General features: G+C 32.1%; 1 protein-coding gene across 2 annotated transcripts; it reads right to left on the bottom strand.

Moving 5' to 3' along the window:
- Nucleotides 1-8,353: 8,353 nt before the first annotated feature.
- Nucleotides 8,354-15,151, bottom strand: LOC104724498 (kinesin-like protein KIN-14K). 2 transcript variants are annotated; one of them, XM_087471131.1, is made up of 21 exons: nucleotides 14,959-15,151; nucleotides 14,307-14,432; nucleotides 14,034-14,185; nucleotides 13,835-13,933; nucleotides 13,390-13,608; nucleotides 13,195-13,272; nucleotides 13,033-13,110; nucleotides 12,854-12,946; nucleotides 12,449-12,751; nucleotides 12,280-12,361; nucleotides 12,032-12,127; nucleotides 11,368-11,547; nucleotides 11,179-11,285; nucleotides 10,789-10,967; nucleotides 10,395-10,559; nucleotides 10,055-10,308; nucleotides 9,801-9,964; nucleotides 9,225-9,477; nucleotides 9,011-9,110; nucleotides 8,830-8,933; nucleotides 8,354-8,673 (listed from the first exon to the last, which is right to left on the bottom strand). In XM_087471131.1, the coding sequence occupies exons 2-21, from the start codon at nucleotides 14,428-14,430 to the stop codon at nucleotides 8,615-8,617; spliced, it is 2,889 nt and encodes a 962-aa protein (XP_087327257.1). In that variant the 5' UTR covers nucleotides 14,431-14,432; nucleotides 14,959-15,151; the 3' UTR covers nucleotides 8,354-8,614. The 2 variants fall into 2 exon arrangements, with proteins under 2 accessions (XP_087327257.1, XP_087327256.1); XM_087471130.1 differs by having other exon boundaries at nucleotides 9,011-9,477.
- Between the last annotated feature and the right edge of the window lie 10,876 nt (nucleotides 15,152-26,027).

Here is a 26,027-nt window from a genome sequence, read left to right on the forward strand (position 1 = left end):
TGCAGTCCTTAAACTAGAGAAGAACTTTGCAAGGAAAACCTTCTTACAATCAATCCAAGATGTGATCTTTCCATGAGGTAGAGTCTTCTCCCACTAATGGGCTTTATCTCCTGAGAAAAAGGAAACAATCTCAGCTTCAATGCATCCTCACTAACTCCATTTATATTGGTGAGGCTACAGAGCCTATCAAACTCATCAAGATGGCATGGTCTTCAGTAGGCAGTCCATGAAATATGTTGCTCTGAACCATTAAGATCAGACTACTCTTGATTGTGAAGGTTGTGTTGTGGACAGTGGGAGGCACTATCCCATACCTCTGAGTATGAGTAGTGGGAGCATCACTATCACCAATCTTCCTTCTCCTTTGAGGTTCACTTTCATCATGTTGGTTTTCCATTCCCACTTCTTCTTATTCTACTATGATATTGTCCTTGGATATCTCAGTTCATTTGGCAAACGATTGGTGTAGATACGTACCCGATCAAGAATCCGAATGGTTACACGAGCAGGTGCTCGGGTAGACAGGTTCGGGTAAGGGTTCGGGTGGTGGATCAGGTAAGGGTTTGGGTGGTGGATCGGGTAAGGGGTCGCGTAGGTTCACCTGAGATCCAAAACAAACAAGCAAACACTCAGTACCGAGATATAATAAAAAGAACTTGATCTAGCAAGTGTTGAAATCCTAAATGTAACAAGAAACAACCAAATAGCAACGACGCCAAATTGATAATAGGATTTTCACCCAGGGTCCCAATTCCCTATGCAGTTGTAGTACAAAGGGTTATCACTCCAAATGGTTGTTATGCTAGCAGATAGGATGCAATCAGAAACAAGCAAATTAAGCCAAGTAAGAATGGGGTTTTATCTATCAACCTAAGGTGAATAAAAATAAGAAAACAGAAAGAACAAAAATCAAGAACAACTCGAAGTACCACACGATGCAGGTGATCGAGTACCAGATCGGGTTGGTGGTCGGGTTGATATAAAAACAGTAAACAATCAAGATGCAAAAGCTCCTAAGGATGGGGTTATTGGTTCATAAGTATTCCTAATCAACCTAGAATGTTTTACAAGCCTCAAGCAATCTATTCCCTAGATAATGAATCTCTAAACCTTGCTAAAACACTCTCGTGATAGAAAAAATCAACCTTAGTCACTCCCCTACCCAACTCTCGTTGGAGAAACATGACTAAGCAGGCATTAAAATCTGATTCATTATTGTCAATAAACTCCTTACACATCTAATCTCTTAGACTAAGTGAGTAACTCTCTAGCATTAGCTAATTCAGGCATTTCATCAAACACCTCTCGGGCAGAAATACCTAGAATCTAATCTCAACCTCTCGGTCTGAGAATAGCACTAAGAACACTAATCCAGAAGAGAATTTTCATAAAAACAATCAAGCTAAAACATCCTAACCGATTAAGAATACATACAAGACTATCCCATCCCTAGAAACTTTGATTCACTATTCAGATCTCATGGCAAAGAACATAAACCCATAAATAAATAAAAATTGCATAATCATAAAGATGAAAAGGAGATAAATGTTTTATTAAAAAGAAGCAATAGCAAAATGTAAACAGAATTCAAGTTGAAAGAATAACAAAAACTGGAAAAAAAAAGCTAAGAAAGGTGTAGAAACGGCTCTCGCCTCTTGTCTCCCGAAATAGGGTTAAGACGGGGTATTTATAAGGAGATAGGTTGACCTAACCACGTCAGCAGGTATCCGACCATGCCACACGAGGTGGAACTCGAGCTCCACTTCGAGTGCATGATCGGATAGGCGATCGGGTGATTCCATTCTTCGATCTGGATGTATATATGCTCACTAAAACAGGAATAACTCTTGAACCGCACATCCGATTAGCCTGAAATCACCACTATTGGAAAGAGAACTCGATTTCCTATAACTTTGATGAAGAACTCAGAAGCTGAATCCCAACGTAAAATCTTCATTCGAGTCGATATTTGAAGGTCTCGTCATGAACTCGACCATATACTATGTGGCAATGATCGGGTCGTATGGTCGGGTGCCTCCTTTTTCCTTCTTGATGCTTCAGATCCTTTTTGGTTGGGTTAAGATTTGGACTGTTCTTCTCGCACGATCACTCCATTGGATACATCTCGGGTTTTAGCTCATTCTTGCCCTTTTTGGGCTTCAAAGCACATGTTTTCATCCAAAATGCACAAATGCAACAATGCAGCACCCTAAGTAGCCTAATGCAAATTCCTACTGTTAAGGAATTTACAAGGTTTTCGAGTGGAATGGACGAAATGATGATGAAGAATGAATTGAACTTTGGTGATGCAGCAGAATTGATAGATCAATGGCGATGAAGGTGAAGGGAATGGATGCAGCGGATTGAAAGGGGGAACGAATTGTACTTCCAAGAGAGATGAAAATCTCTTAGACTACAGGCTTGAATACAACTTAGATATGACAAACTATGAAATAAACAAGTTGAGAAGATATTACACACTCCTCAGATCAAACAAGTAAAAAGAGAAGTTTTTGATAAAATGTTTGATGAGTAGAAAATGAGAACTACATGGAGTTTATACAGAATAGGGAGGATGAAGGAGAAGAGGGGAGAGAAGAAAAACATGCAAGATCATGAACAAACCCAAACTCATGCAAGAACATGCACAAGTCCACACTCATGCAAGCTCATGCAAAGTGTCTTGGAAATTACAAAAACATTAAATGCAAAGTTTGAACATAAAAGATAGAAATTGGACCAAGGCATAGAGATGGACCTTGGACCACGAAATTGGCTGGCAAAAGAGGTTTGAAAGTGCTACTTAGGCCTCATTAAACTTGTCAATAAAATCCAATGGGACAAAACTTGACAAGGGAAAAAGAGTGCATAAGCAACCTTTTACCGAGCACCTTAAGTTGTGATCATCGTTAAAATGGTTTGAGCTACGTCTTCTTGCTTCTTGTCCATATTCCTAAGTAGTCCATTGATAGCTTGATTGAACCTCTTGGATCTTGATCTTGTTAAAGGACCCGTTGGAACGATCAATACTTCTTCTGATGCTTTCTCCAGTACAAGCTTGCTCCTCCGATGCTTCCTCTGGTATAAGCTGCTCCTCTGCTACAAGGTTCTCCTCAGGTCCATGTTCTTTGGTTGAGCTGGCCATTATCTCATCAAGACATCAACATAACAACGTGCCACAACTGCGTCAAGAATGCAATAATCGAGATTGCCAAAAACTGTTCTAACCATCGAGAAGCAATCATTTACTACATCAATTGTATGGTCCTTTACTCAGATAATTTCTTTCTAAAGACGACTCGATTTGACACATCCTAATAGCATTTGGAGCTCTGATGATCTAATACCGAAATCACTAGGTCCGTTCAAAAAGAGATTGTATAAGAAGATTGGAGAGGTTATCGTAAGATCGGCTATGTTGTCATCAACTCTCACGCCGTGTTATTACATGGATGTGACTCGATTTGATGGCTCCTATAATATTGTTAAGTATAGTCCACATTTGAATCCTGAAAAGTGTACCATATGTCTGGCATATGCGTTACAAGAAATTACGTACTGACTGTTGCAGTGTCAAGTTTTCGGCTATCATCTTCACTCCAAACTATTTTCTGAATTATTTTATCACAACTCCACCGTTGCTGCCGCTTCCATCAACTTCTTTCTCCATCAGAGGTGAGCATATATACTTCCATCCCTATATATTATATTAGTGTGGCCATGTTCGTTTCATAATTAATCGCAAAAAACTGTGATTGTGATTGCAACTGCGACTTTAAATCGCAGAATGTTGTTCGTTTAGCAATCGCGTGACTGTTCGCTACTTAAAACAGTAGCGTCGTTGATATTTTCTGCAATAAAAATATTCAGTCGTAATCGCAACGTTTGGTCGCAGGATCCTACAACCGTCAAAAGAACAACTTTGAATCGCAGTCGCAAACGAATAGCGCATATATATATTTTTAGGAGAACAATTCTTGGGTTCACTCCTAAGGTGAACCCCTTTGTTCACTTCTCTTTATTTTAGTCAATAAGAATATGACATGTAATAATACATTTAAGAACATATTCATTTATAGAATAAGGAAACACAAACTGTATACATTATTATAAAATTAAAAACTTAAACCACTTATTTATAAATCCAAACCGATATATAATTTCATTTTAATTGTAAAATCTAAACCCTAACCATCTCATTTGTAAACTCAAACCGATATATTCTAATTGTAAAATCTAAACCCTAACCATCTCATTTGTAAACTCAAACCGACATTTAATTTCGTTTTAATTGTAAAATCTAAACCCTAACCAATTCATTTGTAAATCCAAACCGACATATAATTTCATTTTAATTGTAAAATCTAAACTCTAACCACTTCATTTGTAAACCCAAACCAACATATAATTTTGTTTGAATTGTAAAATCTAAACCAAGACAATATTTAACTTTCTTTAAAAAGATTATACAGAATTTGTTTCCTTAATCTGTTTTGCTTTTTAATTTAATTTTGATTTATTTTTTAAAAATAAAATAATGTATAAAAGATTCTGACTAGTTGAAAAGGAAGAAGTGAACAAGAAGATTCAACCCTAACAGTGAACTTTTTTTTTTTTTTTTGTGTTTGAAGTTTCCTTTTAGAGCTTGCGAATAACAATTACAAGATTTTAATCTATAAGTGCAATATTGATTATATTGTAATGTTTGTATTTCTTTTTCAGGAAACAATGAAATATTGTGGGGAATGACTCTGACAGCTTCGGTTTTTGCATTTAATAAGGTTCTATAATAAGATTGCGTGTTGAAGGGGCAAAAAATAAAGTTTAGCTTTGACTTTGATGTTATAATGTTTCCTGTTTAATTGTCTGTGTGCATGTCCCTGTTAATGTGGTTGTCGAATCATTTTTTGGAAGATTGTATTTCGTTTAAAGTTGTTATAGTGCGATTTCGTTATAGTGAAACAAGTGCATTAAATTTTTCCAAAAACAACTCTAATCATTAAATTTTTTTATCCCATAAAAATCTCCAAACCTATTTTTATAGATTTTTAGAGACTGTATGATCTTTTAAATTTAAATGACACAACCGAGTTTGAGTAACAAATGATTACAATCGCAATAATTAATTATTATAACATTAATAAAGTTCATAAAAACGAGAACCCAACTTTAGAAACTCAATAATTGGGTATATTTAACTTTAGCATCAAGAAAAATATTTAATATAATATATACCGTGTTAAGAAACTGAATATTATTATGCGATAATGTTATCAACTCAAATAGGAAAACACTAAAATCTCTCTTTTATTGCTACGGATCGTAAACTCCTTGCTCATCAAGCATTTTCCATGTATAAATATCAACTTCACAAACAAAACACAACACACAACCAAAAGCACTAATATGACGGTTTTGAAACATGGGTTAAACCACTAATATGATGGTTTGTTGTTATATAGCGGGACATGTTATTAACATGACGGTTTGAATTAACATTAGTATAAATATAAATATTATTAATTCGGTTTTGAAACACGGGTTAAATCTTCTTTGAATTATTTGGTCAATACCACTAATATAAGAATATTAGACATATTAAATCAGAGTAATTTAACTAAAATTTTGTAAAACAATTAAATCATTGGTAAAATTGTGACTTAATCTGACGATAGCTTATAAATTACATATTTATGTATTTATTTCCTCTATTATTGTTCTAATAATTGATAATCCAAACAAAATTATTATTTAATTAAACAAAATAAACTAAATATAAAAATACCAAAAAAATTAAAATGTTATTATTTTTTAAAAAATTGTCCCGCGGTATACTGCAGCTTAAAATCTAGTTGTAGTTAATATAATTACTTCAATTTTATAACCTACTAGATTAGGATCCGCCCGATGTGCGGGTTTAGAGTTTTTAAAATAAAATTAAATTTAACAAAGAATATAAAATAAATATTTTTAGTAAGTAAAAACTATCTATAAAAATAGATTGATACATGTCCAATGTGATATTTGGTGTAAATGGTGCGACTCTTTGGTTGAGACTATTAATCATGTTTTCTTTGAATGCCTTCGCTCGTGTGAAGTTTGGGATTTATCTCCGACTCTGGTCTCGTCAGAGGGTTTTCGATATGAGTCGGTGTACTCTAATTAAGATTTTTTTTTTTTTTCAGGGATGCCTCTCAACAGGATGATCCTGATCAACTTCTTCAATTGCCATGGAATTTATGGGCAATATGGAAGGCCATAAATAAAAAAGATTTTCAAAGTTTAGAGATCGAGGAAAATGATATAATTGCTCAAGGCTTTAGGCGATAAGTTAGCTTGGGAAGAGGCGCTCTCTTTTACGGCGGTCATGCCAGCTCCATCTCCGTCTTCGGATGTCCAGGTTTCTTCACCTGGTTGTCAGATTAATGGTTCTTGGAAAGCAATCAATGTGCATTCAGGATTGGGCTGGTGGTGTTGTGTTGTGAGGAGTGAGCCTTGTTGTTGGGGGCCAAGTGTCTAAGACAGAGCCCCTCCCCTACATTCGGAGTTAGAAGCATTGTTGTCGGGTCAAGGAGCGGATACGTGCTGCAGGGATCGCTTGTCAACATTTCAAGATGATTTTGCTGAGTTACTCACTATTGTGCAGTCCCTGAAGATTGGTCGTCCTTTTCCAACCTGGTCGATGAGTTTTAGCTCGCTGGAGTTCTTCCCACTATTCTATATCTCTTAGATCCCGCGTGCGTCAAATACGAAGGCAGATTGTCTTGTCCGTGCTTCGCGTTCTCTTATCTCTAAAGTTTTTTGTAAACCCCTTCTCTCCATCTTGGACAACTAACCAAGGAATATCCTTTTAATTTATTGTTTGATTGAAAAAAAAAGAGTTAATAGATACACTTTTAGTTAAAGAAAATAGTTGTAGATAAATTCAAAGTTATTAAAATAAAATTAAATTTAACAAAAAATATATATTTAATTATTTTCATAAGTAAAAACAATGTATAAAAGTAAAGAGATAAACTTTTAGTTATAGAAAATTGTTATTTTTTTTGCTATAATATACTAATGTACATCCATTTACAAATCTACTATATACATTACCACTAAAAGTGTATTTGTACATTTGTACGCACAAATATATTTTACTGTTAAAATATACTCTTTAATCTTTACTACTACCAACAAATTATTGTTATGAACACATTAAATAATCTATTATATGTCTCTTCGCTTTAACATTTTTATAGTTAAAAAACGCATACGTTAATATTACATACTCCTATCTTAAATATTACAATAGCAGTCTTTTTGGATAAATTATTTGATTGGTGAAAAAAAATATGAGACGATCTATTTTGTTTTTTTACTTCAACCATCTTTTTCTTTATGTAAAGGTGAGTATTTACATTTTTTTAGAAACAGTAATTAATTGTATATTTTTACAATCATTTTTTATCTTATATAAAAAGTACTCTTTTTCTTGTAAAATTAGCAACTTAAAATTAAAATAAATAAACTATATTATAATTTCAAATTTTATGATATATATATATATATAATTTCCTTGTAATGATCTTTTTTAAATTTTAAAGTTGTTTCAATTTTATAATTTTCTTATAATTGCCTTTTAATATTTTTAAAACTGTTGATAGTTTTGTTTTACATTTGGAAGTTTACAAAGGTTTTTTTTCTTTACAAGATTTTAAATAAAATTAGGTTTTCTTTTCTTTATTTTAATTTTAGAGAAAACTTTTTTATGGTAGGTTTTGAATTCTTATATTTTTATTTTCTAAAATTTTCATAAATTTATAATTGACATGTGTCAACATCTGAATGATAAGATTGACACGTGTCACGATCTTGTTAATAAGTAACTTTGACATCAAACTTTATATAATAAGATTTTTATATAAGAGCTAAATTGTGCTTAATGTTCATTGTTTGTATACTAATTGCACAGCTATTTAACCGCATGTGCACGTAAAACATACTTAATTAATGACCATTAATTGCATTTGTTGTAATATCACTGGAGTCTAAATGGTAAGTATATCAATGATTTACGTAATTTAATATACTCTTCATATAGTAATCTTGTCTATCTAAAAACTGCTCTAACAAAAGAAAACACCAAAGCTTCTAGGAAGTGTACACATAATTAATGGGAAATCTTATCCAGAATGGTAACATTATAGAGACAATGAAAATAATAATTTTGATACCATGGGCGGAGCTAGGGTAGAAGCATGTGGGTCCATTGACCCTGGTGAAATTTTAAATTTAGTTGAATTTTTAGGAAAAAATCAAATTGACCCTGATAAAATAGCAAAATTAACCCCTATAAAAAAAATTAATAACACAATTGACCTCTTAAATTATATTTTGACCCTGATGAATTGAATTCGTAGCTCCGCCACTGTTTGATACTAACATATGTTACACATTTGTGTCCCCGTGAAGGTTGTTAGATTCATCTTGTAAGAGCACCAAAGACATAATCACAAGCATTTTTCAAACCAAGATTTACTTACTTTCGATTTTCTGATACACAAATTAAACAAGGTTACGTGGTGTGTATAAGAAAACGAAGCTTGAGGGCGTTGGAAAAAAATAATCTTCATCTCTTTCTGTTAAGAGGTTTTACTGAGGATGAGCCGGTGATTGGTCTTTTGGAACCTGAGATCAAAAGAGAAACACCTTATGATCCCGTAAGCAATAAGCTTCTGACGTTGAACAAAATTTTATATAATCTTTGTTTGTTCTACAAAGTAGATCCAAGAAGCTTTGGTTTAAGGACAAATAAGGTATTCAAAGAGTTGATAGTGAGAGTACTTGTTAATGTCTTGGACGAGGAGGTGGAAATCGACAAACGAGAAGGTCTGGTCTGGTCTGGTTTTGGTGTATGCTTAAGTGGCTTTGATGCTTCAACATTAGCTCTGCAATTAGTATACAAACAATGAACACTAAGCACAATTTAAATCTTATTTGAAAATAGGTTATAAACTATACTCACTTGTCATTTTGTTCAGATTGTTCAGACATTTTAGGAGGATCTGAGGTTTCAGGGAAGAGAGTTAACTCCATTGCACCGCTACCAATTGAGCCATCAGTTTCTGTTCCCATTGAAAGACAACTATCAGAGATATCACTCAACCTTTGCTCATTATCTGAATCTTCAAGGCCTAAGAGTTCAATATCCTCAAATATATTATTGTCTTTAGCCCCACCAGAAAACTTAGACGATGACCGGGATTCATTTCGATGTCGACGTTCATCTGCTGAATCTGAAGTTGTTCTTCCAAGTAGACCAGATCCTTGTCTTCTTCTTGGAGAATTTGTTAAAGCTCCTCCTAAAGAATGTCTTCTAGGAGGAGAGCCAATTTTTAGTTTGCTTAGTCCACGGTTTGGGATACTCTTTATACTCTGAAACTTCTGAAGTTCTTCGTCTTTCTTGGCAATCATATCTTTTAAGTTCGATACCTACATGCAATGTAAAGATTCAAAGATTATTAAATTAGAAATACATTCTCTTTTTGATAAAGAGAAATACATCTCTCCATCCTCAATGAAGCATTGACATGAAGAAGTTCTTAGGTTGTGGAGTTTAATTTCTTAGAGAGAATTGTAAGAAAACTAAGTGGACTTATGTATTTCACATTAGGTGAAACCACTACAAATTTGTTTATTTCTTTTTTTTTTTTGAATAACAAATTTGTTTATTTCATTTACTTCACTTTTTCAAAAAACTGTTTCTTGAGGGTATAGGAATTGATGTTTAAGCCCCAACATGAATATTAATGTACCTGTTCCATGAGATGTCTAACATCTCGTCCCTCCTTATAGCTTCTAGCTGCACCTAGCTCGACACCAGAAACTCTTTCCGCAAATTTCAAAGTACTTACGGTCTCAGCATATGAATCTTGATCAGGATTAATCTGTACAAACATAAGGGTTTTTGCTTGCCCTCCTAAAAAAATAACAATGGAGTAATGAAGCAAGGAAACACCAATGTCGAATAATAATAACTTAAGAAAAGCCAGAGCATATTATATAGTACCTAAAGAATTCTGGAGGACTTGTGTTAGCTTGCTGTTTCTATAAGGTACATGAGGGTTCTTATGTGCTAGAGCGAATATAACATCTCCAAGAGCAGACAATGATTTATTTATATGTTGAGCTTCTTTGAGTCTCTCTCCCGTTACTTCAGAGCGACCAACTCTCTCACTTCCGGCAAGATCAACCAGATGCAAACTACCACGCAAGATAGATTCGGTTTTGATATCAACACCGCGTACATGAACAGAAAGAACACTGCAAGAAAAGAATAGGACAAAAACCAATGTGTTAGCTTAATTAAATCTAGATGACATGTTAAATCACGAAAAGTTTGTTCATACCTGTGAGATCTACTGCTCTTTTCATTAAGGGTTGTGGCACCAATAGCTCTATTCCTCAACCCAATATTCATCAGTTCAAGAACATCTTCAGTTGAATTTACAGAATGCATGCTTGCATCAGGAACTGCGAGGCCATTTGGTAAAGCAGTATTCCAAATCCCAAGTGTGTATGCAAGTTAAGGAAAGTTTACGTTTGTAAACATAAGAAAATGATATCACCAAAATATCAAATATTAGATACATTAACCTAGGGGCCGCCGGTTCGGGTGGCATTTGGGAGAAAACCATTAAAATATTATAGTCTCGAGGATGAGAGGATATACGGATCTAGGCCAAATACTCTTAGTTATTCAAAAAAGTAAAATAATAAATAATAAATATTAGAGAAGGATATCTTTTATTAGGACTATCCTCAGAAAGTAAGTCACGAACTTGCTCATTGTAAATCTCAACCATTTGAACACCAACTTCATATATCACTGATTCTTGTCTACTTTGAGTTAAGTGGAACAAGTCATTCAGAGCTCGATAGTTAACACCCCAATCTTCTTCTGAAGATATGCTTGGTCCAATCTGTGTAAACAAAGTAGAAATACTAATATCTAGGATCACATATTAATTAGCTAGGAAGCCAACATCTAAAATCAGATGTGACCTAAAGTAGTATATAATAAATATGAGTCAATTCACTAATTTGGTTGATAAATGGTCAACATTGGAAATTAATGAAACCTTAACGTACAAACCTAAACATATAAAGAACGAAACTAGTCATGTTGCTTACCATTGTATAAGTCTTTCCAGAACCTGTCTGACCGTAAGCAAATATACACACATTGTAGCCATCAAGAATGGATCGAATTAACGGTCGAGTATCTAAGAAAACTTCTTCTGCAGATAGAGAGATTCAGACAAGTCGTAGTAAACTATATATATTTTTTCATATATGAAAAAAAAATGGAAGAGATTAAACCTTGAGTTGATGCAGGGCCGAAGACTTTGTTGAATTTAAATAACCTATGTGTATCTTTGCCTTGCTTTAAGGGATTTGCAACCACCAGTTCACCGTTCTCACCTGTGTACTCTATTGACGTTTGTTTCTTGTTTTGCCCTTGAAGGAATGGTCTTATCCGGCAATACACTCTAATATTTCCTTTATGCAAGTAACACAAAAAAAACAAAAGTTTTAGCTAGATGGTCTTAACTGGTTATTCCATTTTCGGGATGTTATTTTTTGGTTTGTTGGTTTGCAAAAATATATGAAATTAATTTCTATCAAAATGATGTGTGAATGTTTTAATTGACTATTTTTCCCCTTGTTAATGATCAAATTAATTTACTAATCAAATAATTAGAATATACTTTTCAATGAAATAATCATCAGTTATACTTTTCAAAAAACTAAGTTTTAATTGCAAGCACTTGAGCTTTATGATATCTAAATTGTAAAATAATATTTTTAAAATAAATAAATTTAAATAACAAACAACTGGATCTTCTAGGTATAGGTTAGTATAACAATATTTTTGCATAATTATATAATTTAAACGCAATGAAATTAGAACTTTATGGTTCAAAAAACTTTATCAAAATCGTTTTGATAGTTTGGCGCCAAAAAACGATTTCACAATTTATACCTTTTAATTCTTGCACTTCATTGTAAAGCCTCCGATTCTCTTCAATGACTATCTGGTAATTTTTTGCTGCATGAGCCACTCCTCTTAGCTGTATACCTAAGAGGTAAATTCAAATTACAAAATCAAAAGTTCAAAACCACTAAAGCCAAATTTAGTTGATCGAATATATAAAAAAAAAAGCACTAAAAAAAAACATAAACATAAGAATTTAGTTCTTTAATAATGGATTACACAACGATCAATCTTACCATAGTAATTTAGATCCTGGAAGTAGTTCTCTCCTGTCTTTAGGACTTCACGTTTTAAAGAGATAGAAGTAGCTTTCAATTCCTGCAGAGCTCACACAACTCGATGATAGTATCATTAAGAGCTTCTGAGCTTATCATGTTTACAAAACTATCAATAAAGTCAATTAACCTGCAAAGCCTCTGTCTGGTGGTTTATAAAGCTCTTGTATGTTTGTTCTTTCTTCTCCCATCTTTTAGTTTTTGTTTCACATAACTCCTCAAGTTCTTTTGCTTCTACTACACGTAACTCCGAATCCTTTAATTGCTTCTCCAACTCAACTCTAGCTTTTTTAGCATTTAATTTTAGTTCCAAATATTGTTTTTCTTGTGTCTCTTTCACAATTTCAAGTTCTTTCTTCAACTTAGAAAGTTCAGCGTCACTACGCTCTTTTTCCTTTTTCAGCTGCAGGACATCTTCATCCTCTGACAGTAGCTAAGTATAGAGCACAAATAACATAGTAAAAAACTTCGAAAATTTTGACAAAAATGGCAGCAAGATGAAAAGATATTTGCAACAGAAATTGATAATTAGTACCTCATTCCCATCTGCCGTTCCAGATGCCAAAGTTTCTAATACATTTATTCTTGATCTATATTTTTCCTCACGGACCCTAAAGAGTATATTTTGCTGCACCATAACATATATTTAATTGTGTCAATAAGTATGATAATGTATAAACGGCAACCAAAAAAAACGTGAATTAATAATCGTACGTTCTTTAAATTTTCAGCTTGATTTGAGATCCGTTGTTCCACAACTTGCACAATGCCTCTCAAGATAGATACAAAAGCCTGAAGAACAAAGAATGCAAACATAAATGAAGACTGAGAAAGAAAAAAAGTTTCTTGAACTAAGATTGCAAAATCCTTTCTTACATGAGACACATTCATCTTCTGCGGGCTCTCATCAAGAAGCTTATCGAGCATATCAAACAACGACCGAGTAGAAGTATTCTACCAAGAGAAAGGAAAACGTATTATGAATATAAAGTCGAAGGTTTATGGAAATGAAACTTGAATCATCAAAGTTGAAACGAGATATTAACTAAAAATGATGTTATAACATTTTACTTGTAGACTATTTGATTTTAGTAAGTCCAAAATTTGAGCATGAGGTATGTCGATCTCAGATGCTTCCTTAAACAGTGATCCATCATTAAAGTTACTATCAACTCCCTTTGAATGGTCCTCAGGCAAACTCCATCTTCTTCTTGCACAAAGTGTATTCTTATCATCAGAGAAACTAGCTTTAAGCGCCTTAAGAGACTGTAAAACTGGAATCATATCCCCCTGCATAGATATCCAAATTTCTGATTTAAGAAAGTACACAAAATTTACCAAATACAGAGAAAATATTTAGTGTTTATTAATCAATTTATCAATGTGTCTGAATTATATCAATTTATTAAATTAAATGTGGCAATCCAAAAACCACTTTAGCAAATTATTCCTTTTGATGCATTAAATTTTTAAGCAGAAAAAAAAAGAACAAATTATATAAATAAATAGAACAAACCTGTTCTAAGTCTAAAACCTCAAATCTGGGCAATGCCATTTCATCCATAGCTGCCAAAAACCGCTCAATATTTACAGAACCAGGCTCAAAGCTACCTCCCTGGCAGGATCAGTCCAAAGAGAGTAAAACCAAATCACATAACCAGATGATTGAAAAATAGAAAATAAAAAGAAAAAATTATGTACTCAAAATCAAGTACCATTCGATTTGAACCGGGACTAAGCTGATTTAAGAGATTGCGCAAGACAGTACCATCCATCAAACATGCTCTCAATTCTTCCTCTGAAGCCTCCCATCGTAAATTTAAATAAGGAAGTTTCTCATTCAACCACTCTACTAAACTTTGATGACCTAGAAGCCAAATTAAAACTAATGGTTAAGAACAAAGAGATGAATATTTTAAAACTTCCATCGTCAAATGCATGCAAAGTAGAGGACAAAACATCAAAGAAGACAGTAAAAGAACATTTGCCTTGCTTAGTTTGATCTAAACTTTGACGACTTTCTGATCCATTAAATGACAGAATGCTGCTTGATCCATCTGATCGTCCATAAACACTAATCATCCCGGATCCTTCTTCGATTCGATTTTTCATTTCTGTACATGTAAAAGCAAGTGCATCACTTCATGAGCCCAAACCTTTTGTACGATAAGATTTTAAAATATAGCTGCTACATGATGGAAAAACATACAAAACTGAGCTGTAATAAGCTAACTATACTGATTCAAACACAAAATTTATAAATCTTGTTGGGAAATCCAAACGCTAGAGATATAATGTTTCCAATGTTTTATAAATATATTGGGTTGTAGAGTATTTTTTTCTTACTCGTACGAAAAGCATTCAAATGACCAAAAGTTTTTTAGAACTAATGATAGTTATTTTATATAGGTTTGTTTGAAAATATATAGCAAACTTGACTAGAAACAAACATCATCAATTTATAAAGAAAACAAAACGTAAAACATTAAAAGAAATTTGTGAAAACGGAGGCAATAATGTTTTTGAAGGAAATCTAATTTACAGGCAAAAATACAATAAACGGTGAACAAATCGACAAAAATTGGATATCAAATTCACCAAAATTGGATATCAAATTTTCATAGAGGCGTGATTAGAAACCTTGAGAGAGACTTCTTGAAATGCCAACGATATTGTTGAATGGTCTCGAAGAAATTCAAGAGAGAAATTTTGACGGTTGATCTTTTGCCGGAAAATAATTCAAAATGTCCAGTTTTTGTTTCTGTTTTTTTTTTGGTAATCAAGAAAAAAACAAGAAATTGGAAATGAAAAAGGCTAATTGCGGGAAACGTTTACGATCCTTTTAGTTTCTTTTTTTTTTTATATATTTAGAAAACAAACACCAAAAAAATACTGGAAACTAAAAATAAATGGAAATTATATTTTACGTTTGAGTTTGCTTTAAGCAAATATGTTTCCGGTTTGGCCCTAGTAGTCCTACAAAGACATTCCTGCTTTGTGTTTGTGACTTTGTGGCATTTTGATTGAAGTTAAAATTAAAAACTACGGACGGTATTGAAAGGCGAAAAAAAAACCGTGAAGAAAAAAAGAGAGAGAGAGAATTCTCAAGGAGAGTAATGAGCCCAAATATTATTAATCGGTAAACAAAATTTACACGTTTACGAGCTAAAGGCCCATGTGGCATTGAGTTTCTTTTAAACAACCAAAGTAATTATGGTTGTTTATGTCTATCAAGAGTTCATTAAACAACTAAGAGATTCATTTTCGAGTTTCCGTTCGTAATTCATGTTGTTGTTGCCACAAAGGAGCAAAAGAGAAAGATTAATACGAAGTTCATTTGTAAACGAATTATGGCACTTTATACACAACAAAAATGAAAAATGGTTATAGGATACACTGTTCTACGTACCAGTAATTGATTCTAGTGGTTGAGACCCTATGTAACTTAATAATGAAGGCTATAAGTCTTAGGCTAAAAACACAGTAACGAAAAGAAAAAAAATATATATATACCGTTTTCTAGTTTTTGGCTTGAAGATACATTACATATCCAACATTTTTTTTTTTTGGTTTAAGAAAGTTGAACAAAAATATGCTCTGATGAGCGACACTGAGTGCAGAATAAACAATCATTAGTTTCAAACAAAACTAATTTATGTCAAAAGAACTGCAACTATTATCATTGTAATTCACAACCAACAGCTTTAAGTTTTTCTTACGTTAATTGTTCCTTAGACTGTATAACTAAAGAATATTTCGTAATTATTCCTCAGTTAGACTGTATAACTTTTTTCTGTAAGCAAAAATAGAATACTACTAATTTACATATTCCCTTCAGAAACTGTTAGTATAACTATAGACACTGATCTCATTTAATATTTGATGTAAATTCAGAGATTGTTAGCTGTTTTTTTCAGTGAATTTGTTAGTATTTATGAAATCTTCAAGTATTTTTTTTTTCAAGTTTTCATATTTTTGTTTATAAAAGTTCATGCGTGGCGCCACGCAGACCATCCACAGATCGTGGGAAAGAGTGGTGGAGTAAAATAGTTCTATAAATATATAAATATGATTATATATTAATGTTGAAATAAGTGAAAGAATGTGCTTTCGCATTAATTACGAAATATAATAACAATACTAGTACTAAACTACTAAATAGTATAAGCCCTTTTTTTAAAACCGTTAAGCGCTAGTTGGGCGGTTGGGATAGATCTAGCGTTGAGCATTTAACGAAAAAATCAAAAATTAAATAAAAATTAATCGGGAACTAATTTTAGAATTATTTTATCAAATTATTAATAAAATAAAAATATGTACTATTAAATATAAGTATAATTTTGTTTATGTTAAAATAAAAATATCAAATAAAATATAAAATTATAGTTTTGTCTTTAAAATGTAATTTTAAAAGAAAATTCATAATTTTCATTAAAAGTTTGTACATTAGTTATAGTAAAATATCATAAACTTTTAATTTAAATGTCTAAATAACAAAAAGTACATATTTGATTTATATTTGGCTCTAAAAATAATCATTATATACAAAATTAAGCGGAAAGTAACCGTATTAAACATGTTATAATCAAATTAGATATGTATAATTGAATAATCGATGATAGGTAGAAATTAGTTATTAATCGAGTAGAGGGTGGATTTAATAATTTTGTGAGGCGTAATCGATGTTAGGCGGGGTTTTTAAAAGAGAGAGTATAAGTAATAAGAATAAGACATAACTCAGATTCTTTTATTACCAAGCACGTGGCGTATGCTGTAACGCAAGTCAATTTGTCAAAACGAAAAAAAATAGAGCTTTCTTTTTTGGTAGAAGAAATAGAGCTTTCTTCATCGTCATCTTTTTTGTTTTTTTATGAACAAAGTCTTCGTCTTCATCTAAATTCTAAAAACTAAACTGATGGTTTTAAATGGAACATAATCCCTCAAATTAAAGAAGATAAATTACTCATAACTACAACTTAAAGCAATGAGGGCTCGAGTTTGAGGAATGGTCTTGGATAGGCTTTTATTCCGTTATTCGTCACAACAACGATGAGGATTTGAATTCTTTAGACTTGAAGCAATCACGTAAATGTTCGAGTTTCACTGTTTGAAACTAACATTTTTAATTTTAGGTCCTTCGTTGCTTGTTTTCGTTTAAACTTTATTGTGCTGTTTTATGTTGTTTTGTAATTTTTTAGTTATATTGTTCAGTTTTTCTATCTTCTTTATTTATTTTGTAATCGTTATCACAATTCTAAAAATAATATAAATATTAACATTAGTGAAAAAAAACTCCAAATATTCTTTTTATTCCCTAAAACGTGAAAATATTAGTTAGGGCTCCATTGTTATGTAAATTTACAGAACAAACTTTCACAATAATCAAATTAGAGATGTGGAAAAAAATATCAAAAGATTGAGAAAAAAAAACGAAAAAGAATGGATATAATTTCATCATTCGTGAGTAAGTAATAACTAATAAACGATAGTATCATAAGAGCAAAATAATACACTCGAACTCGATTTATAATATACAAGAAAAATAACTTTAAAAGTTGTACCATGGTTTGAATTTAATTGTAATAAGTAAATTAAACTCAAAGGGGAATCACAGACTCCTCCTAGCCACCTAACTTAAACATGTGTGTATTGTATATATAGACACAATATGATCTACGCGTAAGAGTGTTTGAGTACGTATAATATGAGGGACAAAGTCAATTGAATGAGACAATGACATGCATTATCTCCAATCCATGCACACACACACATATATATATATATATATATACGTGAAAAATACGTATATCGGCGAGGAGACAACTATTTTGCTTTTCAACTAAAAGAGACAATTCATTTAGATTTTGTAGAATACAAGTAATCTAAAATACCATGCGTCGAAAGAATATATGTCCACCCACTAGTTATACCTGAACATATGTACGTACCGAAAAAAAAAACCAAATTTGGTCGAGAAGCTAATCCAAAAATTTAACGTAGAAATGTTGGATTGGTTTCATTTTCTTATATAACAACCAAATCATCTAATCATCCCCATGATCCTAAACGGCTAAACAAAATCGAAAAGAGAGAATACCCAAAAAAAAAAGAAGTAAACCGATTGAAAATTTGAAATATGTATTAAAGAGCCAAAATCCAAAATGAAATAGCTAGTTTAAAAGAAAAGAAAAATAGAAAATGAAAACTTAATCAATGTAAATTTAAATTCATAAATTGGCACATTGGAAACTAAATAATTTCAAATTTCATAAATAGTTTAATTCGTTAGGATTGAGTATCTTAAATGAATTACATGTTATAAAAAATCTAATTTTGGTAAGGGCAAGTCCATTGGTTATACCTCCATTTGGTGTATCAAAAGAATTAATTAATAATATTTTAATTTAATTTAATTATTTATTTATTCTTTAATTTATCTAACCAATAAAATATAGACAGTTGTAGATTTGATGTCTTAATAGTTGGAGGTAGACACTTTTTCTCATCTTTCCACTTTTTTCCTATTTTTTTATTTTTTTTATTTATAGAAGATATAAGGACATTATGTTTTTGAATCTATTTTGTATACTTACTTTATACATTGAATGTACATTTTTATAGTTATAAGTTATAACTAGTGCTATTTGATGAACCAAATAATTGAGATTGGCTCGACCTGACACAGTTATTAATGCTAATTAAATTAGTGGACCATGAAAACTGTGGACTGTTCCATTCAATATTTTACTTTGCGAGTCTCTCTGAGTATAAGTTTATATTTTATATGTCCATCTCTCGATATTACTTCATTTTATACTTCTATACCATATTACTAATTCTATGTTGATTGGGATGGTAGCAATAGAAAACATGACATTTGACTAATGCATGTTATTTGCTTTGTTCAAAAAAAAAGACTAATGCATATGCATGTCATTGAGTTAAAGAAGTTGAGGAACATATATATAATTTTTTGTTATCTAACATGTCGTTCTCATAAAACAAAAACAAAAGCAAAACTGATTAGGTATTAGCTTAACATTATTTACTACAATATTTTTTATCAAAATAAAAGATATTTAACACTCTTAATTACATACAATTTAAAAAAGCTAAAACTTAATTTATTATTAATCTAAACACAATTTACTTACGTGACTTTAACCAAGCGTTACTAGCAAAGAAGTTTTGGCGAATGCTAAATAATGTTGTTTCCTTGATTGCGTGTTTCTATAAAGGTTGTTACTTTCAAACTAAATCAATTTTAGAATGTGGTATTGGATCAAGACCTTCATATGCGTGGAGGAGTATTCTACATGGTCGTGATCTTCTAAAGAAAGGGCTGCTTAAGGTGGTGGGTAATGGGCGTGATACCTTGGTATAGCAGGGTAAGTGGATTCATGAGATCCATCCTCGAGCACCTTACAGATTTCAAACATTTTTTTATGTGAATCTGAAAGTGGTTGATCTGAGGGATCTAGTTGGGGGTCAGTGGAATGCGGCTAAAGTGAAGGAGTTGTTCCCTCCGAAGGATGCGAGGACTATTTTAGCAATGAAGTTAGATGGGGACCAAGTAGACCGTTTCATTTGGCCAAATTCGCAATCAAGAGCATATTCGGTTAAGAGAGGTTATTGGCTTGTGTGTTCTCTTCCCACAGTACATGTGACGATGCTGGTGGTGTTAAAGAAAACAAATGAGCTTAAAGCTAAGGTATGCAGATTAAAAATGGTGCAAAAAATTAAAACGTTTATGTGGAGGATGTTGTCAGGAGCTTTGGCGGTCTCAGATCGTTTGGCTTCACAAGGTCTAAGTGTATATTTGTGGTTGTCAGGTTGAGACAATTGGGCACACACTGTTTGGTTGTCATGTAGCTCGCCAAGCTTTTGTGTTGGCTAACATCCCTCCACCATTGGACGGTTTCCCTGAGAATGATATAGAGAAGAATTGGGAGCATTTTTACATAGTTATCCATGATCCTTTGCTCCCTGAAGAGACAAGGTTGGTTATTCCTTGGGTGTTGTGGGCAGTGTGGAAATACAGAAACAATTTTATTTTCCAAGAAAAACAAGGTGATGTGAGAGAGATGGTTATGAAAGCACAACAAAATGCCCTGCTCTAGCGAGAGGCGCAGCAGACGCTTGACAACATGGACTCAGCTTGGTGTAAACCATTGCCAGGAAGCTTAAAGTGTAATGTCGCTCTTTCTTGGATTAATAGTTCTTCTATGTTTGGAGGTGCGTTGTTAGTCAGAGATGTGCAGGGGCAAGTGGTGTACCATGCTAGAGAAGGTTTTTGTCAAACAGATTCGGCTGTGAGAGCGGGTTTACAATGTATTTTGTGTACGTTGGAAGCGTTACAAAACCTGCACATTGAGAGGGTGGTAGTCTCTATTGATAGTCCTATGGTGGTGGAGGCTATTAATTGACCCCATGGTTGGCCCCGGTTTTGTGTTCTTTTAGGTGATATTCATCATATCTTAGCTGGATTTGTATCATGGGAGTGCCAAGCAATGGTGGTTTCCGCAAATAAAGTGGCGTTATCTATTACAAAGAGTGTGACACGGGATGGAAGACTACGGTTCTATTTGGCTTTAGGAGGACCTTTATGGCTTATGGATCTTCTCGCTGCAGATGTGTAAGGGTATTGGTGTTGGAATAAGATCGTTTTGATCCTCTAGTGCTTGGAGAGCCTTCTCGGTTTCATTTCAAGTGTTTTTTGTGTTTTTGTTTTTATCTTTCTGTCTTGGTTTTAGTTTATGTTTTTTGTACGGTAATACTATGGTCATTTTGTTTTATCAGACGACAAAAAAAACACAATTTAATCAGTGATAAATAATAGGGAGATTTACTCAGATGTACTCCAAATAGGTTATATTACCAGAATCAACAATTTTTTTTTATTACTAGGATATTTCGGGTATTTTCAAAATACCCAACGTGTCCTTGTTTTATGTTACAGGAAAAAACATAATTACAAAAATGTCATTGCCATGTCAGATGCCACGTCAGAAATCGCTGACGTGTATTAAATAACTCAGACGTAACGCGTTATAGAGGTAATGACGGCTGAGTTATGGTATGTTGCGGCTGATTTATGGAAAAAACATTTGAGTAAGAGCGGACAGCTGACTTAGAGCATAACTCAGCCAAGCGTTACAGCTGGATTAATGAAATCTGGTTGAGTTATGCCATAACTTAAGTGCCCTTATGACTGAGTTATAATCCGATGGTTGAGTTGTAAAATTTTTGGCTGAGTTATCACTACGACACGGCTGAATTATCATTCTAAATCTGGCTGAGTTATGAACAACGGCTGACTTATGAGATGTGGTTATGGCTGAGTTATGGTTAAGTTTTATAACTCAGCCGCCATGAGCTGAATTATCGTAAAACTCGGTCATTTTACGACTGACTTAGTAGCAAAAGATTAATTACTAGAATATCATTCAGTTATGGCTGACTTATTTAACGATACGGCTGAGTTACAAATTTTCAGTTGAGTTATGACATTAAGCGGCTGAATTTGGCAGCCATTTGTTTGCTTTTTAATTACTGTAATATTATTCATGTTGCGGCTGAGTTATAACTTTGTTTGATGACTGATTTAATTAGGTTGATTTACATGTTCATTTGGTGGCTGACTTGCCACTTCGGACGCATCATCCATGTCAGCATTCCATGTCATCATCTTCTCCGGAAATACGAAACGTCGTTCCTTCAACTCTTGTTCTTCAACTGGTTAAAAAGTGTTTTTCACCTTGTTTTTCCCTTCTTTTTCTCCTTGTTCTTCACTTCTTAATTACACTCATTCTTATTAATTTTCCTCATTCTTCTTCATTTTCTTTCATGGATCCAGTTCCATTAATTGTTGTTTCTGGTAATTGGGTAAAAAAAACACAAATATGTATTTAACACTGACGATAGAGGGTGTAGAGTTGTGCAGATAGATGCGGAAACAATGCACGACAAGCTTGTGAATCTTGTTTTTGATGACTACGGATTGAACGCGTTAAGCCATGAGCTAAACGCATGTTCTCGATGTAAACAAGTTGGGCACAATGCGAAAACTTGTCTGATATAGTATTATTGTAATACATTTGTTGTATTTTGTGCAATAAGTCAGACGTCAAGCATTATAACTCAGCCGTCATATTAATCGACGAGACCTTTCGTTTTCCGCTTTCAGATTATTCCTTGTGATAACTCAGCCACAAAGCATTATAACTCAGCCATCATATAAATCAACGAGACCTTTCGTTTTCTCGTAAATACTATAACTCAGCCGTCAAGTAATATAAATCAACTGTTTGCTTTCAGATTATTTTTTGTGATAACTCAGCCACAAAACATTATAACTCAGATTTCGACGAGACCTTTCGTTTTCTCGTAAATACTATAACTCAGCTGTTAATTTTTTTCGGGTTGTGACGTGGATTATGGAAGATGACGTGTATTTTAATTTGCTGATGTGTATTTTTTATTATTATTTTTAATTAAAATCGAAAAAATAATTTCAAAGATTAAATTGTAATTACATTCAGAGCACTAAATATCTAAGCAATTTTTAGAAAATGTATTCATATCAGGAATAAACCAACTTTTTAATAACATCTAAGTAATTTTTTCTAAATAATATGCAATATACAAATGATCACAAACAAAATATAACTTTAATATATTGTTATTTATATTTTTTCATTAGTTATACAAAAATGATTAGCATGCATGTTATTACACCATTCAAAACAAATAGACTCAAACGAGAAGTAGTTCAATTTTGTTTTTATATATGCATGTGGTGTTATACAACAAAGTGATTGTCATTTTTCTGTCAAGAACTGATTTGATTCAAATACTTCAAAGGGAAACAAATTTACGTATAGCACGAAATTAGCCAAAAATCTGCTAAAACATTAGCTAAAAGCCTAAAACAGAAAAGTTAATCAGAACGTTAAGTTGTTCAACTGACCGCTGGATTTTTGCTTTGAATTGTGGACATCATTTGAAATTTGTATGACAATAAAATTGGAGCGGAAGTATAGACCAGTACTATAAACTGTTATCTATAAAAAAAATTAGAAAAAAATAAGTGGGGGAGGATCGATCTTCCCAACATGATTGTTAAAAATAAGAAAAACAAAACAATGCCGAGAGAAGGATACATATACGAATATTATTTTGTATAAACTTATATGCAATATTTAAATAGGTGCAAATGGTAGATAAACATAGGTATCTAAATTTTAGTTTACTACTAGATCGTCTAAGTAAAATAATGCTTAAAAAGCAGGATAAAAACAAAAGAGGACAGGGGGTTAATAATACAATTAAATAATTAAGGTCTAATGTTCATTATGATTCTCATGGAGATGCAACAAGTATTAATGACAATTTAGGGAAATGACAAGTTTTTTATATAGTTGAAGGCTTAATTAACATATTCAGTGACAATAATGACTCTTGGTTTCTTCTTTATTAATTGTCTCATCAAACCAATAAGTATAAAAATGGTAATCAAGCATAATTTTTTGAATTCCCATCCAAATTCATGTGATTCTCTACCTCCTAATATCCTCTATGATATTTAAATCAAATCGTAAAATAAAACAAAATAAAACTTATATTTACATTGTTTGACTTCCACTAACAAAGATTACTTCGACCAAATGAAATAATCAGTCATTTTTCTTGATTTGGTTTGGATAACTTCTATTATTTTGTTGATTGGTCCAATGACCTTGGACTCACATTCTGAAAGATTATAATTATATTAAGTCAATAATCCGGTGAAAAAAACTAATTAATGAGGTGGAACCACTGATCCATTTATATGTGCTTCCCTGTTAAATCAATTTAATTAGTATATCCAAATTAAAATGCCATTTTTCAGCTATGCATATCAGCATATGCTGCATTTACTTATATGATTAACATGTGTATTAGGTTTACAATTTGATACAATCACGAGGATATAGAGATGTTACCAAATAGTAAATTCTAAAAATTTGTTAAACGCTATTCGGATGTTCTAGAAGAACCTTATTTATATGAATAATAAGAGACTGGTATATATATATATGTGTGATCTTTTTGTATATATATATATATATGTGATCTTTTGTAGTATTGTTTTTAGTACTTCTTCAAATTAAAGTATATATATATATATTGCATATGCTTTTTTGTTATTTTTTCTCCTTCTTTCACTAATTTATTATTATAAAGAAATGAAATGACATAAAATTATTTTGCATATAAAAATCATCAATTAACATAGAAAAAACAAATTATTTCGTTGTTCAACTTTGTGATTGCTTTTGGTTAGAAAATCGAAATGTCAAATGGGTGGCCGCCTTTCAGACGTTTAGATGCCTAGAGGAGTAGTAGACAATGTCACTTTATAAAACAATGTTGAATACTAAACATATAAGAGAGGATAGAGACCAGTTAATAGTAAATCAGTGTCATGCTTCCATTGTCAGATACCATAGCATTCAATCTCATCTTCTCGTATATGCCCAAAATTTATGATTTTAGTGGCCAGGTTTTCAACATTATTTCACTGTGCCGTCAATGTCAAAATAATGTATATACTACTTATTTTCCCAAATCACAACTGTTATAGTAGCAAATAAATTAGAATGAGTCTTAAATTTATTATATATTGTCGTGTACATATTCACAAATGGTAAAACAATAAGCGATAATTTGATATGCCCTAAAGCAATAATAATAAGCAGTCCACGGTCTTAATAATTGTTATATATATTAATATATATATATATATATATATATATATATATATATATATATATATTAATATATATATATATATTAATATATATATATATATATATATATATATTAATGGATAATATATTTATTGTCGAAACTAGTGTAATATGAAGTTATCATATATTAAAAAAATATATATATATCTCATATATACCATGTGATATGCCGTAAACTACTGTTCTAAAAAAATATTTTGATTTTGTAGGGAACCAAACGTGTATATATTTTTAATGTTTTTAACGTCAACGTCTCTCTCTTTTCTAGATGTCAGAAAAAGAAACTATTGGTCCATTTAGCAGGGTTTTATTAACTTTTTTAAAAATGTAGTTGCATAAATATTTAAAATTTGGTTTTCAATATTAAAGAAATTCAAATCTTATTATATAAAATATATGACTATAGGGACTAGGGAGAATCAAAGTAGAAAATAACATTGTATTAAAATAAAAAACAAATGTTAACAGATTTTAACGATGTGATTGCAAAAATTAATCATATGCTCTGATTTAAGACATGACGATGATACTTGCTCTCGTTTTGTGTACAAAATTTATAACACGATATTACTCACCGACAATAACAAACTTTATGCATTTAGTAATTGAGACACACAAAAGAAAAAGAAAAGGAATACAACATTTTTGATCACTCAAATAGTAGAAAACTCAGTTGTGGTTTGCTATTTATTAGTACTATATTCAACACTTTATGAAATTATAGTCACCATACTAACTAACCAGCAGGCCGTATAATCTTGGCATTTTGAAGTAAATTACATTGAGATGGTATGCTCATGCTAACAAGCCCATTCTTGTCAACATTATTTTAAAAATTATGAAGTCAAAGAAACAATTTATTTTTGAGAAAAGCTGGGTGAACAACTTCCGGAGGGGCGGCTGGAAACATGTTTCGAT

The sequence above is a fragment of the Camelina sativa genome, chromosome 11 (genome assembly GCF_030686135.1).
Source record: "Camelina sativa cultivar CO46 ecotype springtype chromosome 11, ASM3068613v1".
In the NCBI taxonomy this organism is placed as follows: domain Eukaryota; kingdom Viridiplantae; phylum Streptophyta; class Magnoliopsida; order Brassicales; family Brassicaceae; genus Camelina; species Camelina sativa.

What these genes read in the sequence shown, in the direction of transcription:
- LOC104724498 (XM_087471130.1), bottom strand. Translation starts at nt 14,430, where the DNA reads ATGAAAAATCGAATCGAAGAAGGATCCGGGATGATTAGTGTTTATGGA. An exon ending in AGAAGATGAATGTGTCTCAT is followed by an intron (nt 13,111 to 13,194) that starts GTAAGAAAGGAT and finishes TTTGTTCTTCAG; the next exon opens with GCTTTTGTATCTATCTTGAG. An exon ending in CTGGAAAGACTTATACAATG is followed by an intron (nt 10,968 to 11,178) that starts GTAAGCAACATG and finishes TTGTTTACACAG; the next exon opens with ATTGGACCAAGCATATCTTC.